The sequence below is a fragment of the Bos indicus x Bos taurus genome, chromosome 8, assembly GCF_003369695.1.
Source record: "Bos indicus x Bos taurus breed Angus x Brahman F1 hybrid chromosome 8, Bos_hybrid_MaternalHap_v2.0, whole genome shotgun sequence".
NCBI lineage: Eukaryota > Metazoa > Chordata > Mammalia > Artiodactyla > Bovidae > Bos > Bos indicus x Bos taurus.
The window spans coordinates 75,615,731-75,633,513 of NC_040083.1; the positions used below are offsets into that span (position 1 = coordinate 75,615,731).

At 47.5% G+C, this 17,783-nt stretch overlaps 1 protein-coding gene across 3 annotated transcripts in view; it reads right to left on the reverse strand.

Moving 5' to 3' along the window:
* Nucleotides 1-1,399: 1,399 nt before the first annotated feature.
* KIF24 (kinesin family member 24) overlaps nucleotides 1,400-17,783 on the reverse strand; it is a 72,486-nt gene continuing 56,102 nt past the window's right edge. For 2 of the 3 annotated variants that reach the window (XM_027550028.1, XM_027550027.1), the window contains exons 10-14: nucleotides 13,798-13,869; nucleotides 11,406-11,515; nucleotides 4,147-6,393; nucleotides 2,870-2,963; nucleotides 1,400-2,120 (exon numbers count right to left, since the gene is read on the reverse strand). In XM_027550028.1, the coding sequence (XP_027405829.1) occupies nucleotides 1,980-2,120; nucleotides 2,870-2,963; nucleotides 4,147-6,393; nucleotides 11,406-11,515; nucleotides 13,798-13,869 (2,664 nt within the window). In that variant the 3' untranslated portion in view covers nucleotides 1,400-1,979. The remainder of the gene's footprint in view (nucleotides 2,121-2,869; nucleotides 2,964-4,146; nucleotides 6,394-11,405; nucleotides 11,516-13,797; nucleotides 13,870-17,783) is intronic. The other variant, XM_027550029.1, reaches the window with a different exon arrangement.

The following is a 17,783-nucleotide window of genomic DNA, read 5'->3' on the forward strand; positions in this document are numbered from 1 at the left end:
TATCCTGTTGTGATGATTTATTGCCAAGGAATGTTTCGCTGCAGGGTGGAGGTTAGTGAGTGGTAAGCGGATTTGCTGGGGATGGAACAGAAGCTAACCATTTTGTGTCATTTCACTCCTTTCTTCCAATTCTTAGGCCTGTGGAACCCAGGTTTTTGGTTTGCAAAGGCAGGCCTAGATACAAGGGTCTGTTTAAACCTGACCTAGCTCGGTCTCTGGGTTAAGGACATAGACATGTGCCTTCCTGCAAGACTGACTGTGGAAGTGAGACAGGCTGGGCCTTTGGGGGAGACACTCAGAAGTGTGGAATAAGGCCCTTGTCCTGTGAGCAGCATCAGGCATATTTATGTGTTGCACAGGTAGGACGGGGATTCAGACTGCTTCACTAGCTCTCAGTGGTGCTGTTGTATTCAATGGCACTAGATTTATCCCAGCTTCTTGTCCTTAGTTGTAATACTCTCTCTCCCACAGTCCTCCCTGTGCTCTTGGCTTGGATGGGTCTCTAATTTTTGTAGTGATGATGTGAGGATACAGAACCTTTGGGCTGGGAAGCAGTAAGCTGGAAAGAGGCCGCCCTCTGGTGGTCAGATGAGGCATGGCCATTGTCTCAGAAAGCCAGTTAGCCTGTCTTCTGGCCTTTAAAATTAATTAAACCCTTCTTTTAAAATTTGTAGAAGTTATCCTTTAACTTCTACAAGAGGTCAAAATTTCATATGAAAATGGGTGTCAGGGCCAAGGCTTTGACATGTGAATCTCAACTGGATCCAAGGTGGCCTTGGTAAGTGATTGACTACCTGGTATTTCTTTTTTTTTTTCATGTTTTGTATTTTTTAATAAAGTTTGTAATCCAATGGACACACAAAACAAAACTGCGCTGAGAAAAACAGTTTCATAAATTAATAAGTGTTAGGAAGTTGAGGGAGAGGTCAAGGTCACAGGAAGAAGGGAAGCCAGTCTTTTTGTGTGTGACACTTCCAAATTGTATGGGTACCTGGTATTTCTTAAGCTTCTTTCTGCTAAAAAGATACACAGCAAACAACTCACATGAAGGGGTGCATGTATGTGTGTAAAACTGCTTTCGAGTCTCACTGGCCAGAGCACTTACTGCCAAGGCACTGAACACAGGCCACTGAAAGGGCGAGCAGATGGCCAGGGCGACCCTGGATAAAGGTGAGGCTAGGAGATGGACTTGCCTGAGATACTCCAGCCATTCAGCTATTCTGTCGGGGAGTGCGGTGAGTGAGGACTCACAGCACTTAGGAATATGATGCAGGCAGATGGTCTCAGCAAAAGGCAGAGATTGGAAAAGAATGCAGTGGTGCGAGCGCCCTCTTCCGTCTAAATACTGGGTTGCAGGGAGGGAGGGGAACTGGAAGCAAAAGACCTGTCCAACATCTGCTCCTGTTAAAGACATTGAGTTACGGTTTATTCATTTTACATTTTCAGAAGCTAACCTCCCGAGGGCTGGTGGGGCAGATCTCACCCAGCCCCCACCCACTAGCACCAGCGTTTATAGTTTTTGACCAAGTAGTCCTGGAGGAAGGCACAGAATCCGGCTGGTAAAACCTCTAGGCTCAGCATGTTCTCTCCCCTAGCTTGCGACCTCCAATCTATAAGTTACCGCTGACCAGCCCGGCCCCCCCATCCTCAGACCCCCAAATTCAGAAACATCTACAGGGTTATTAGCCCCAACTGTGTTTCCACAAAGGGTCAGTAATGCAAATCTTCAACCCCAAAGAAAAGGGAGAGACCTATTAGAAGTTGTTCAGGCTCATCTGTCCTTCCCGGCAGAAGCCCCTGTGCTTGGAACTGGACAGATGCTCGCTCTGAGAGAGGAGCTGGGACCCAGCCCAGGCCATGAGCGGTGAGGGAGAGACCAGCATGGGTGGGACAAGGGAGTGGGTGCCGAGATCTGCAGGGGGACCTGGTGGAGGCCCCTCCAGCTCTTGAGAGCCCAGCCACCCCGTACCAACTCCACTCTAGGACACCGCTGTCCTCTCGGGGCCTGCAGCTGGCTTGTGGCAGGCCAGGTATAGCTGTAGCTGGCTCCTCAGACTCTGGATGCACTTGGACTTCAGAACCATGATTTCATCTAGCTGGATCACAAAACCTTCAAAATCCTGAGAAAGGAAACAAAGGTCAAACGGAGCTTCTGCTGTTACTGGCCCTCTGTCATATCTGCTTTTCTAATCCCTTCTCTTGCAGGAGGATTTCAGAGCCCAGGCCCTTCCTCCAGTTGGAAAACCTGAAGGATAGTCACCATGGCATAGGGTGGGCCCACTTCTCTACAGAGAGAGGTATCTGCAGGGCAAAAGGGTGTTTTTGTAGAAGTACCTCTGGTCTGCATAAGGCAAGTCACTGTTACGATCACAGGGAGGGGCCTCCAACAAGCCACTAGGAAGGCAGAATGGCAAGGAGAGAGGCTGGAAACACTGACCTGGGAATGCGGAGTGTCACACCATCTCCCACCTGTCCTTGCGCCCCTCAAGCCAGCTCAGAGGAGTGGCAAGAGAAGGCTCAAAGCCTCCACAAAGCTACAGTGTGGCAGCAGAGCCTTTCTGAACACACTGCAGGAAACAGGGATGACTATCTAACTAGCTGGACTTCCCTGGTGGCTCCGTGGTAAAGAACAGGCCTGCCAATTCAGGAGACGTGGGTTCAGTCCCTGGGTCGGGACGATCCCCTGGAGAAGGAAATGGCAACTTAACTCCAGTATTCTTACCTGGAGAATTCCATGGACAGAGGAGCCTGGTAGGCAACAGTCCATGGGGCTGCCAAAGAGTCAGACATGACTTAGTGACTAAATAATGTCAAACTAGCTGCAGGCTAAGTCCCAAGAGCCCTGGAGGCTCCAGCCAAGACCACTTACAGTAGGAGCCAGCTGGCTCATCAGGGTCTCCTCCTTGAAGCCCAACTCAGCCATTTCATCCAGCTGTTCCTGGTGTGCTTGGATGACCACCTGCCTGGGAAGCAGAGGGGATGCTGTGAGCCTTGGGCCTCCCATCTCTCATGGGCAGCTTTCTGGAACTGAGCCTCATTTCTAGGCCAGGAGCTGCTTCTTCCCAAAGAGGTCGAGGCTTTGATGGGAACGAGCTCCCCACCATCTCCTGCCTCTTCACCCGTTCTTTTCAGGGCTTGTCAAGGGACTAGGGAGTAGTTATGAGGTACTGGGAAGAGACAGTGGCTTTGGGAGCTGCCCCCCAGGGCCTCCCGGGTTCACTGAGACAGGGCTAGATGCTGCTTCTCCTCCGCAGGAGCTGCTCACAGCTTCCCTGCACAGAAGCTAAAGGCTGTGCCACTGCAGCTGGCACGTGGCACAAGATAGAGCCTGCCACCTAGCCTGTGGGCATTTCTCCTCTGTGGGGAGTTCAGGGACCAGAGCAAGGGGGTCTGGGCTAGAGGCTGGAGGATCTGCCTTCTGTCACACCCCCCTGATGGGTAGAGACCACACAACAGCATGATTGTCCTTTGGCTCTAGGTGGGCTCCTGCCCTGGACATCCCTGCATGCCCTTCTCTTTGCCCAAGGCCCAGGCCAAGCCCCAGTGAGCAGGCAGACAGCTGGCCCTGGGAATCAGGAGCCAGAGTGGAGGGCTGCGGCCTCACAGAGAAGCATCTGTCACCACCCTGCCCTCCTGCGCCTCTAGCCCTCGACCCTCGCTCCTTTCACCTCCTCCAAGGCTGTGTCATTCTGCTGCACCATCCAGCCTCCTCTGGGGACAGCAGCACAGTCAGCAGCCGGTTTCCCACCTTTGCCATCCTGGAAGGTGCCTAGAATGCTGTGGCTCTGGGGGCACAGGCTGCTGCTGCTGTGTCCTGGGACAGCACTTCCAGGAATACATACCCACCAGAATGAAGAGGATTCTGGTCTCATCTCGAGTCTCAGGCTTGGTCACAGGATCAGATCTTCCCTTCTCTCCCTCACATCTAGCTTTCCCAGGCTGAGGGCCCATCCTCCCTGGCAGGCCTGCTCCAATACATTTTACTCCTACTGCTCATGTCATATGCATCTAGGCAGGCTCCCTTGAAAAGGTGGACAAACAGCCTGTCTCTGAGCCAACCATAGCTATTCCCAGGACAGAACAATAAGCTGGCATGGGAGTAGGGATGCCAGAGGGCCCAAGTCTAGGTAGGAGAGTCCAACTTACTGTGCATGTCCCAGGGCAGGCTGACGGAGTGTCCCGGCGGTCTCAGGAGAGCAGCTGGCCGCCAGGGGAGAGCCTGGCCTTGCTAAGGACCTTGGGATTGGCCTATGTTTGAGCCATGCAATGTCCTCTTTGTAGCAAGACAGTGTGATGGGGTCTGTGGAGAAACCCAGTTCCGGCCAACTGGGCCCAGTCGGCTGCTTTCTCTCCTGGGCCCTGGGCTGGTCAGCCACATCACTATTTCCAGCTCGGGGGGTGAGTGTAGGCCCAGCATGGGGTCCTCCAGGATGTAAGGTGAGGAAGGGCTTTCCCAGGAAACCCTGGGAGCCGTCCAGCTCTGTCTCAGCATTGGCATCACGGTGCCCCCGGGAGAAGAGTGTGGTCCCTCTGCTCTGGCAGGCCTCCCCCGGGTCAGCCTCCCCGCTGGGCAGCTCGTCAGGTGGGCGCTGACGGATGGGTGATGGGGACAGAGCTGGAAGACTGCCCCCAGGCTTGTCGTCGGGGGGAGATGAGGAGAGCCACAGGTGCTCGGTTGCCGAAGACGTTGGCAAGACTGCCTCTGGATCACCCGATGACACTGTGTGGCCCATTGCTGGCCCCTCTGTGTCCACTGCCACGAGACCATGTGCAGTTCCAGCCTGGGCTGGCTGCTCCCAGGAAGGAGCCCCCCCATCATCCAGGCTCTCCAGGAGGGACATGGTGAGTGGAGCCATCAGTCCAGAAGCATACTCGGAGCATGTGCCTAATTCACCTTTAGAGTCGTCTCCTTGGAAAGGGTTACTGTTTTTCATTGTTCTCGTCTCCAGAATTGGGCTGTCCTCACTGACTTCTCTCAGGGGTGTGCTCACTGTGTCTCTCTGGTCTGGGGATCCAGGAACTGCGATGTGGGATAGTGAGCAAGTGAAACCATCGTCCTCCAGGGATGGCAAGCTGCCCTCGGCCTGTCCAGGAACCTCACTTCTGAAGGCTTCCTGTCTGAGGTCAAAAGCAGGGCCGCCACCCCTTTCCCAATCATATACAGAGTCTACCTGTGCGCAGTAAGACTTCCCTGCCAGGTCTTCTCTGGGAGAAGGCCCTGAGGAGTCTAAGTCCTCCTCTCCACTCCAGTCCAAGGGCACCTGACCTGGGCTGTGGCCGTGATCGAGCGCTATCCTTCTGTGGCCTGCGGGGTCCCTGGAGTACACCCAGCTTCTAGTTACACCCTCCTCGTCACCATCTGGGCTGAAAAACAGACTCTGCTGCCTTTCAGCCACCTGCTCCTCAGGACCTTGCTCCCTCTGATGAAGGAAGAACGAGCCTTCGCTGTTCTCCGGGCTCTTTCGCTGCTTTGTGGTCCTTTGACAGGAGGCGTGTGAAAAAGAATCTTCACTGAAGTCGCTGTCATCAGGGTCCTCGGCTTGGGGGACTTGGGCTCCATCCTGACTCTCAGCACGATGAGGGTGGAAGGGAGGAAGGATGTCACTCTGGAGCTGTCCCTCTGGGGGCCGGGACTGGCATAAAAACCTTTCCAGGGGTTGGTACTGTAACTTCTGCTGGAGGAGAGGTGGCTGCTGGAACTGCTGGTGGTAAAAGCGCAAATGCTCCTCCCTTGCCTCCTGCTGCACAGGGATGTTGTTGGTCCAAGCTTCAGAGGCAGGCCAGCTCAGCGCACCCACCTTGCTGCCCTGACCGTACTCCACTAAGCGCTGGGCGCTGCCAAAGGAGAGCTCGCCTCGAGACACAAGCTGCTTCTGCACGGGCTGCACAGTCTGCACTCTCTTGCACCGGGAGGGCGGCTTACCACGGACCAGGTCCCCTCCCGGGCCTGGCACCCTGCTTCCCCAGCCTAGGGGGGTTTTGTTGCCAATTGGGTTTTTCTCAGAGCATAATGCAGCTGATTCTTCTGCCCTTTTTATGGCTACATGTCCAGACAGCATGGTTCCTTTGCTAGAGCTAGTCTGAATGACCCACTCTCGGGGAGGACTCCCTTGAGAGCCACCCTCTCTGCCAGGAACCTTAGGTACAGAAGCAAAAGGGATATTGGCTGGGTGACTAGCCAGAGGATGGGCCTTCCCTCTCATGGAGCCAGATGGCACTGTGAGAGGCTGCTGAAGCCCCAGCTTGACTTTTTTGGGAGAATATTTGTCCCCTGGCAAGGCCACAGGAGAGCTCTGAATTCGTTTTGGAGAAGCGTTAGAAGAATTTCCAGATGTTCGATTTCGACTGTTAGCTGGAGTGCAACCTTTAATGCCTTTCTTTAGTTCTTTGACCCTGTAAATGACCATTTTATGTTAATGTACATTCCTGTAATTCCCTTCCTATAGCTTTCAGAGAAAACAAAAACCAAAAAAAAGTATTACAAGAACTGGGAATTATTTTTTTATCTGGGAGACAATAAAGGAAAGAATAAAGTGGATATTCTATTTCAACATGAAATACGTCGCTTTACTTGAACAAAGATCAGTGTCTTCTCTGAGGATGTTAGCATGCATCCAATATTCCATGATCAGGAGAGTGTTTGAAATACCACAGATCCATGTGAGAGACAGGCCAGAGGAGCTGGTTTCAGAACTTATGTCCACGCAGGGCCCATACTACATTTCCTAAAGATCAGCCCATTCAGGAGCCATGTGTCTACTCCTCACCTACTATTCCATAATCAGAGCCTTTTTTTCCTGCAAACCACCTCCTTTTAGGCATCTCTGAAAAAATGAGTTCCCTCCAACCTGCTGGGCACTTCAAGCAGCAAAAGCTCTCAGAAATAAGTAGGCTTATGCTAATTCCATGAAGGTGGAACGACCTGTCTGTCCCCAGGGTTTCCACCTCAGCACTAAGCGGTGTCTGGGCTCAGACCATTCTTTGTTGTGGGGAGCTGTCTTGTGCCTGCGGGATGTTTAGCAACTTCCTTGGCTTCTACCTTGATCATAGCAGCCTTTCTTTCCTGTCACAACAATCAAAATTGTCTCCAGACATTGCCAAACGTCCTCTGGGAGGCAAAAATTGGCCCCTAGATAGAGAAATAAGAGAGCCATGCTCTATTCTACAAGGGAATTTTAGAGAACATGGAAAAATCCAGAATTAAGTCTGCTAGGATTGAGTTGCCAAGATCAGAGTCTCTCACTCTGTCATACCTAAAACAAAATAAAAGCAGTGGAAGAATTTGGATTTACAAGGAGACATCAAGTAAAATGTGACTCTGCAGTGGCTTGCTTGTAGATTCTGTGTTGAAATCCCTTATGGAGGGAGTTGTACTTCTGCCTGGGAGCTCTCAGAAAATGTCTTTTCCATTGTTTTGGTTTTAATCCACTTAGTAGTAGCCAAATGACCCCTCTGGCCATTTCTGAAAACCAAGATAGTAAACCTGACACTGAGACTTGACTTCCTTTCAGGTCTGAGAGGCAGGGAAGCAGATAACAGTGAGCAAAGAGACAAAGGACAGGACTAAAGTCATGACTAAGTCACTAAGTCAATAACCTCAGATATGCAGATGACACCACCCTTATGGCACAAAGTGAAGAACTAAAGAGCCTCTTGATGAAAATGAAAGAGGAGAGTGAAAAAGTTGGCTTAAAGCTCAACATTCAGAAAACTAAGATCATGGCATCTGGTCCCATCACTTCACGGCAAATAGATGGGGAAATGGTGGAAACAGTGTCAGACTTTATTTTTCTGGGCTCCAAAATCACTGCAGATGGTGACTGCAGCCATGAAATTAAAAGATGCTGACTCCTTGGAAGGAAAGTTATGACCAATCTAGACAGCATATTAAAAAGCAGAGACATTACTTTGCCAACAAAGGTCCGTCTTGTCAAGGCTATGCTTTTTCCAGTAGTCATGTATGGATGTGAGAGTTGAACTTCCAAAGAAAACTGAGCGCAGAAGAATTGATGCTTTTGAACTGTGGTGTTGGAGAAGACTCTTAAGAGTCCCTTGGGCTGCAAGGAGATCCAACCAGTCCATCCTAAAGGAGATCAGTCCTGGGTGTTCATTGGAAGGACTGATGTTAAAGCTGAAACTCCAATACTTTGGCCACCTGATGTGAAGAGCTGACTCACTGGAAAAGACTCTGATGCTGGGAAAGATTGAAGATGGGAGAAGGGGACGAGAGAGGATGAGATGGTTGGACGGCATCACCGACTCAATGGACAAGAGTTTGGGTAAACTCCGGGAGTTAGTGACAGACAGGGAGGCCTGGCGTGCTGCAGTTCATAGGGTTGCAAAGAGTCGGACATGACTGAGCGATTGAACTGAACTGAAAGTCATGTTGATTGTGTTCTTGGGCCTTTGCTGAGGTGTTGCAGCAGGACATACACACAAGGAGAGTTGAGAGTTGCCATGGCAAGTCTGCTGCTGCTGCTGTTAAGTTGCTTCAGTCGTGTCAGACTCTGTGCGACCCCGTAGATGGCAGCCCACCAGGCTCCCCCGTCCCTGGGATTCTCCAAGCAAGAACACTGGAGTGGGTTGCCATTTCCTTCTCCAATGCATGGAAGTGAAAAGTGAAAGTGAAATGGCTCAGTTGTATCCAACTCCTAGCGACCCCATGGACTGCAGCCTACCAGGCTCCCCTGTCCTGGTTCCAAATTACCTCCTGTTATAAAATTGAGCTCTTTTAGTTTTGTTAAAAGGGAAACACCAAAGTTTCTTCCTAGGAGTCATAGAAGTAATTCTAGAAATCTGAGGGTGTCAGAAGAAATCTTACAGGTAACTTGGTCACTGATGCTAAGTATGTCCTGTATACTCTACCTTTTTCCAAAATCACTCTTGTTACTGAGCTCTTTTTTGATAAACCTGTTAGGGGTCCAGCTAGAACTTTATTTTTGTACTATTTACCAACACTCTTTTAGTACGTGAAGAGAGAAAAATTTTAAATCAGAGGAAATTTTCAAATAAGCAATAAAATCATTCTCATCTTATGTATGTACAGATTGTTACCTACAATTAATTTAAGTATATAAAACAAATGACTTTCATACTTACTTTCAGTAATTTTTCAGACTGCTTTGAATGAAAGAGATTATTTCTATTATACTTTTTCTAGTTTTTAACAAAAATTATTTTAAATAATTTCTCAACTGTACTCAATACAACCCCTCTGAGAAAGGGTTGCTTTCATCTTCCTTTACTGAAGCGCTGAGGGGCATGTTTTGTTCTCTGTTCCTAATGATGTTCTCACTTCAAGCACTTCTTATGTCTGTGATGCAGGGAGGGATTTACGAAACAAGACTGACCTAGGGTTAGTAACTGTTGAAGCAGGGTAATGGATACATGCGGGGAAGGAACTTGAAGCCATACTCGTTTGGGGGATACAATTTTGGACATCCCACGTCTTCTAGCTGATCTCAGTCTTCACTTATCTTCTAGCAGGGCTAGGATGCTGGCATTAAGGAAGCCATGCAATAAGGAATCCTCCTTGAGGAAACTTATTTAGGGAACCTATTACAGGTGTACTTCATTTTACTGCATTTTGCTTTGTGGAGAGGGCATTTGCTTTTTTTTTTTTTTTTAACAAACCGAAGGTTCATAGCAACTCTGCATAGAGCAAGTCTATCAGTGCCATTTTTCCAACAAGATTATTTTTAAATTAAGGTATGTACATTGTTTTTTTAAAAACATAAGGCTACTGCACACATGATAAACTCCATAGTATAGTGTAAATATAATTTTTACATGTACTGGGAAACCAATCTGAGACTTCAGTGTGATTTATCACAGTGGTCTGAACCAAAGCTGCAGGATCTCCACAGTATACCTGTATTCTTCTCTGGGAAATTCCATGGACAGGAACTTGTACAGTCCAGGGACCACAAAGAGTCAGACACGACTGAGCATATGCCTATAATATTACTATTGTTGTCGAAGTTAACATATAATGAGTGTTCATTCTGTGCCAGGTGTGGCCCTAAGCCCTTCTCACATGTCACCTCACTGAATCCATGTAACTGTTACATGAGGTAGGTGCCGTCATTATCCGCGTTCACATTAAGGGAACTTAATGTGCCCAGAGAAGTTGAAAACCTGCCCAAGATCACTCAGCTAGCTAAGTGGCAGAGGCAGGGCACTGGCCCAGACAGCTTCACTCTCGAGTCCATTCTAGTAGCCACTTTGTAAATGGTCTCTCCAATCGGAATGAGATAAAGTACACAGAGAACATCACTCAAGCCCTGACGCCCAGGGGGAGCGCCTCCTTTCATTCACAAATATTAATAACACACCTACTAGGTACCAAGTACTGTCTAGGCAGGACAGATGCAGTGGAGAAAAAGATAAGGTTCCTGTTCTCATGGAACTTAAATGATAGCTTATCTTTCCTTCCCAGTGAGTTTCATAAAATGCCACAGATACGAAAGATTCTTCAACAGCAATTTTAAGAAAACCAGGTTCCCCTCAAATAGTCTGTTAACTTTGGAGACAGCTTCTGAGAGACTGAGAGGAGGTGTTGTATGGTAGGACCAGGCAGCAAAGCAGCCAGAGGAAAGGATGGTAATGAGAGCACTGTCAAACGAGTAGGAGACACATGACCCCAGGGTAAGAGTGGGAGGGGCCCTGGCAGATAACAAAGTCACTAGAGCCCTGACTTGGCAGTCAGAGGCACTAGTTCTGCCACCAACTCCCAGTGAGCCCTTTTAAGGCTCCTGCACTTTTCTGGGACTCAGTTTCTCCTTCCATAAAACAAGGTTGATCTCTTCTGGACCTACATAGCTCTGAGTACTTCTGCCTTGACAAATAATAGGTACTCTATCCCTAACAATTAGGCTTCCCTGGTGGCTCAGAGGTTAAAGCCTCTGCCTCCAATGCGGTAGACCCGGGTTCGATCCCTGGGTCGGGAAGATCCCTTGGAGAAGGAAATGGTAACCCACTCCAGTATTCTTGCCTGAAGAATCCCATGGACAGAGAAGCCTGGTAGGCTACAGTCCACAGGGTCGGAAAGAGTCGGACACGACTGAGCAACTAATCCCTAACAATTAGGGCTGAGGCTGGCAGGAAGAAAACCTCATGAAACCTTCCACCTTGGAGAAATATTTCATCTCTGGCTAGCTATTTAAGAGCCACTGATGGAGTTGTCTCCTGAACAAGGGAACATGTCACCTTCCTCTTGTCACATTCACACTTGTAAAATGACAGGGCCTACCAAAACACATTCTTCACATGACCAGTTGCACGTTCCCCTGGCAGTAGAATTATTATCCCAAGAACAGGTTTGGGGAGCTCAAGGTCAGATCCTTGTGTGTGCATCTTCCACACACACACACACACCCCCCACTCTGACCCTGAGGGGGACTCACCGGTCAGCATAGCGCAAAGTATTCAGAGTGTGTTCAGTGGCCACATGGCTTGGTGAGATGTTGGCGATCATGCAGGTTTTGGCATTGCCAATGAAAGAGTCCTTCAGCACCTGTTCAAAACAGAAGGCAGGTCAGTGAAATCAACTAACAAAGGGCATATTGACTGCTTACGGTGTTCAGGACACTGGGCCATACTTATACCTACCACCTTCTACAAAAAGGTAATTAACAAAAGAAACACGAATGATCAATAAACAAACAAAACAGGTACTCACTGCACCACTAATCAAAGAAATGCAGAGAAACCATTTTACAAAATTAAAATTTGTGGGGACTTCCCTGGTGGTCCACTGGATCCCACATGCTGCAACTAAGGGTTTGTATGCTGCAACTCAGTTTGTTACCTCAACTAAGATCCAGTGCAGTCAAGTAATAAATAAATTAAAAAATTAAAATTTGGGGGCCTGTAAGATTAACAAAAGCAGAGACATTACTTTGCCAACAAAGGTCCGGCTAGTCAAGGCTATGGTTTTTCCAGTGGTCATGTATGGATATGAGAGTTGGACTGTGAAGAAGGCTGAGCGCCGAAGAATTGATGCTTTTGAACTTGCTGTTGGAGAAGACTCTTGAGAGTCCCTTGGACTTCGAGGAGATCCAACCAGTCCATCCTAAAGGAGATGAGTCCTGGGATTTCTTTGGAAGGAATGATGCTAAAGCTGAAACTCCAGTACTTTGGCCACCTCATGTGAAGAGTTGACTCATTGGAAAAGACTGATGCTGGGAGGGATTGGGGGCAGGAGAAGGGGACGACAGAGGATGAGATGGCTGGATGGCATCACTGACTCGATGGACGTGAGTCTGAGTGAACTCTGGGAGTTGGTGATGGACAGGGAGGCCTGGCGTGCTTCGATTCATGGGGTCGCAAAGAGTCGGACACGACTGAGTGAGTGAACTGAACTGAACTGAAGATTAAGAAAGACTCACATGAACCTGCTCTGGTGAGGGTCTAGGGAAAGGGTGCTCCTGTACACTGCTATGCTGCCCATGTACTATGTAGTGTGAATTGGTACATGCCTTTGGGAGGGCAGTTTGGTAATATGTTAAAAACCTGGTAAAAAAATGTTCCTACTTTTGGTTTGGCAATCACACTTCAAAGACTTTATCCTAAAGAGACAATGGCTCAACTGATTTAAAAAAAAAGTATACACGGGATATTCATTACAATATTATAATAGTAAAATCTGGAAAATCTCTAAGTCTATAAACAAGTAACTAAAAAATTATGAACTGCATAAAACCATAAAAACTAATTATGGATATACGTACTTAGGTACCCAGAAAGATCTAAAACTTATGTTTGCGTGAAAAAGGCATATGATTCTGTAAGTGGATTTATGTGTGAAATTACTGATTTAATTAAATAGGAACACAATTTCTGGGGGTGGAGGACATGTTTTGAAAAATAACAAAGCCAATGTCAGAATCAGGACTAACCATCCAAAAGAAGGGTTTCCTGAGTCCCCAGTTGTAGTCATGTTTGAGAAGAAACCATCTAACCCACAGATGACTGATTCTAATAAGTTAGGAGCTATGTTATCATGGGTTCTGCCCCAGTTCCCATGAAGCTGTTGGTCTAGCTGCACAGAGTGAAAACTTCTCCCAGAATACAGAGCGCCTCACCTAGACTGCCTCCTACCTAGTCTGTGTTCTACTGTGCACAGTCTTGGTGCAAAAGGGAACCAGGGGTCCCTGTAACTGTCTTCACAGCTATTTGTACCGAGGCTGAGCCCTCCATGGGCCACTCTTCTTGGTGCTTCCTATCAATAAAGCACATTTTCATGACAGAAAAATGGAAGAAAAAAAATAAGCTATGGTCCTACTACTCAGAATAATCAGCTAACAGAGATGGATAATTTTTCTGTGTAGTTTTTTTTTCTCATTTCATATTTTTAAACTATAGATCTTGGTCATCTTTTCTGGAAGGACATGTCAAAAATCAATCTCATTCTTTTTAAATGCTGCCATTATTTTTTGTCTTGAAACACTGGTCTATCTAAGTCTACAGCTAAGAGTACCAAGACAGCTACACTGCCATCCCCTTCAAAGGCTCAGAGATGTCACTAAATCAACAAGGTTTCTTTCTGTTAGAAATAAATGGAAAGCTGTTGGGTGGTGACCACTGCTTCCTGGCTGCTGTGTACTGCAGGGATCCCTGCCTGAGGATGCCCTTTCTTCTTCAAGACTGAGAGCTCCTAGAAGGAAGGGGACTCCTCCCCTCCTCCTCCCCGCCACATCATGCCTTGCTGGCAGTGGATGCTCTCCTGAATGATTCAATGAATGGAAGAAGGAACACATGCGTAAACCAGAACTCAAAGCTCATATTGAACTTTACCTGAGTTAATTTGCTTTGCCTGAAAGGAGTGTGGGTGTGTTCCTGATCCAATGCACGGATACATTCCTTCAGCTGCAAAGTGGTAGAATAACAAGCACATCAAATATCACATGCAAAGTGAGACTAACAGATAATTTTTTTTTTTTTTTAAATAAACCACACTCATGCAACTCTCCTCCAAAAGGAAGTCAAAATGCCCTGGTAGTTTCTTGCTCAACAAGAACAATCAAGGTAGACTGGAAAACATCATCCTATGCTAGCTACGCCTAGTTAAACACCCTGCCCCCGGCCCCCTCTCAACTTAAAGGCTGTGAACCTAGGATTAGAGCAGAATTGACAAACCCAGAGTCCCAGAGTCCCACTTACGGTCCCAGAGTCCAACTTATTTGGTGGCAGTTCTGGCTTGCCAGCTCCCTATCTCTCCTCACTCTTCCCAACTACAAGATGCACATAAATAGAGAAAATACCCATGCCACTCCCCCGCCTCCCTGCTCACACATGCACACCGGTAGGTACAGCTTCAAGTGCAGATTCAGATACAAGTTGTCTGAATGGAACAGGAGAAATCCTAGAGGCAGAGCTAGGAAGCAACTGAGAAATCACCTAGGTCTACACCCTCATGAAAAAAAGTAGGGATGGTGGCCCAAAGGCAAAGAAGGGCATGTCACTTGCTCCTGGGCAGAGCCTCTCAAAGAAGTGCTCGTTGGATATCACTAGTGCCAGCAGAAATCTGGATACATACATCTCCAAGGGCAACATGCCCATCAGAAAGAGCAGGGGTTGAGGGGACAAGACCAGGGAGGAGAGACCTTCTATTTCTGAATCATGCATCTAGGGTAAGCAACAGTAAATGAGAAGAAAGGGAGGGAAGAAAATGGAAGGGATCCCTTGGAAGTGCCAGTGCTGGGAGTTCACCAAGAAAAGGTAATGAGCCTTGAGAGTCTCCTGTGACTGTTCTTGGCAGCAGCCATAGATGTCCACAGCTAACCCTCCTCTATCCAAGAAGCTGCAAGGTTATAAGACGGTATAAAGGAATTTCCACTCTTATTACAAGTCAGTCCAATATCCCCACTGGGAAAATTCTCTAGAAGGGATGAACAGGTAACCAAACCTGGCCCCTGAGTTGCACCTGCCCCTTACATACTCAAATCGAAGTGTGGCCATCAGTCTCTATGAGCCCTTGGGTCCCTTTAGCCTTGCTGAATCAGAATGGAAAGTAGACTTTACTAAGCTCTAAGGGAAAAGCAACGGAAATATCCAGGAAGGAAAAAAGGGGCATCTCTGTACGCCTCACAAAGCACAAGATTTTGATCCTATTCTTTAAGGCTTGTTTCCAGGCTCCTTTACATATTGTCTCCCACGTGAGATAGACAGTCAAGCCCCAAAGGATACTCCACAGGTGCCATGCCATGCCATGCCAAGTTGCTTCAGTTGTGTCCGACTCTTTGCAACCCTATGGACTATAGCCCTCCAGGCTCCTCTGTCCATTGGATTCTCCAGGCAAGAATACTGGGGTGGGTTGCCATGCCCTCCTTCAGGGGATCTTTCCGATCCAGGGATCCAACCTATAACTCCTGCATCGGCAGGCGGATTCTAGCGCCACCTGGGAAGCCCTCTCCACAGGTACCTCTTAGGTTTCCTAATTAATTCCTGGACCATAAATTTAAACATGAGAATCAAAGATTTCTAGCCAGAGGCTGTAGACCCTTGGCAAATTCACTTAACTTGAGCTTCAGAATCCTGATCTATAAAGTGGGAATGAGAGAATCTGTTGTGAAGATTAAACTCACTAGTGTATAGTACGTATTCAAAAGTGTATTAGCTCCTTGGAGAAATGATTGATTTCAGGGCAAGGACAAGGAAGAATGTGTGACACCTTGTAGTGCTAAAAGGCAAGAAGATGCTCAAAAAATGAGCATGTCAAAAGGATTACAAAACCAACCTGAAAGAACTTATGGACAGAACCCCAGAAAGAACTCCCAATAGCCATTTGGGAAAATGTGAGCAAGAAAATAATGATAGAATGGATTCTAATTTAGCAAATGAAAGAAATACCCATTTACTGTTCAGTTCAGTTCAGTTGCTCAGTTGTGTCCGACTCTTTGCGACCCCATGAATCGCAGCACGCCAGGCCTCCCTGTCCATCACCAACTCCCGGAGTTCACTCAAACTCATGTCCATCGAGTCGGTGATGCCGTCCAGCCATCTCATCCTCTCTCGTCCCCTTCTCCTCCTGCCCCCAATCCCTCCCAGCATCAGGGTCTTTTCCAATGAGTCAACTCTTCACATGAGGTGGCCAAAGTACTGGAGTTCCAGCTTTAGTATCAGTCTTTCCAATGAACACCCAGGACTGATCTCCTTTAGGATGGACTGGTTGGATCTCCTTGCAGCCCAAGGGACTCTCAAGAGTCTTCTCCAACACCACAGTTCAAAAGCATCAATTCTTCAGTGCTCAGCTTTCTTCAGTCCAACTCTCACATCCATACATGACCACTGGAAAAACCACAGCCTTGACTAGACGGACCTTTGTTGGCAAAGTAATGTCTCTGCTTTTGAATACGCTATCTAGGTTGGTCATAACTTTCCTTCCAAGGAGTAAGTGTCTTTTAATTTCATGGCTGCAGTCACCATCTGCAGTGATTTGGGAGCCCCCCAGAAATAAAGTCTGACACTGTTTCCACTGTTTCCCCATCTATTTCCCATAAAGTGATGAGACCAGATGCCATGATCTTTGTTTTATGAATGCTGAGCTTTAAGCCAACTTTTTCACTCTCCTCTTTCATTTTCATCAAGAGGCTCTTTAGATCTTCTTCACTTTCTGCCATAAAGGTGGTGTCATCTGCGTATCTGAGGCTGTTGATATCTCTCCTGGTAATCTTGATTCCAGCTTGTGCTTCTTCCAGCCCAGCGTTTCTCATGATGTACTCTGCATATAAGTTAAATAAGCAGGGTGACAATACACAGCCTTGACGTACTCCTTTTCCTATTTGGAACCAGTCTGTTGTTCCATGTCCAGTTCTAACTGTTGCTTCCTGACCTGCATATAGGTTTCTCAAGAGGCAGGTCAGGTGGTCTGGTATTCCCATCTCTTTCAGAATTTTCCAGTTTATTGTGATCCACACAGTCAAAGGCTTTGGCATAGTCAATAAAGCAGAAATAGATGTTTTTCTGGAACTCTCTTGCTTTTTTGATGATCCAGCAGATGTTGGCAATTTGATCTCTGGTTCCTCTGCCTTTTCTAAAACTAGCTTGAACACCTGGAAGTTCACGGTTCCCATATTGCTGAAGCCTGGCTTGGAAAATTTTGAGCATTACTTTACTAGCATGTGAGATGAGTGCAATTGAGGAGATACCCCTCGTCCAAGGTAAGGAGCAGTGGCTGCGCTTTGCTGGAGCAGCCGTGAAGAGATACGCCATGTCCAAGGTAAGAGAAACCTAAGTAAGACAGCAGGTGTTGCGAGAGGGCATCAGAAGGCAGACACACTGAAACCATAATCACAGAAAACTAGCCAATCTGATCACACGGACCACAGCCTTGTCTAACTCAATGAAACTAAGCCATGCCGTGTGGGGCCACCCAGGATGGGCGGGTCATGGTGAAGAGGTCTGACAGAATGTGGTCCATTGGAGAAGGGAACGGCAAACCACTTCAATATTCTTGCCTTGAGAACCCCATGAACAGTATGAAAAGGCAAAATGATACAATACTGAAAGAGGAATTCCCCAGGTCAGTAGGTGCCCAATATGCTACTGGAAATCAGTGGAGAAATAATTCCAGAAAGAATGAAGGGATGGAGCCAAAGCAAAAACAATACCCAGTTGTGGACGTGACTGGTGATAGAAGCAAGGTCTGATGCTGTAAAGAGCAATATTGCATAGGAACCTGGAATGTCAGGTCCATGAATCAAGGCAAATTGGAAGTGGTCAAACAGGAGATGGCAAGAGTGAATGTCAACATTCTAGGAATGAGCGAAGTAAAATGGACT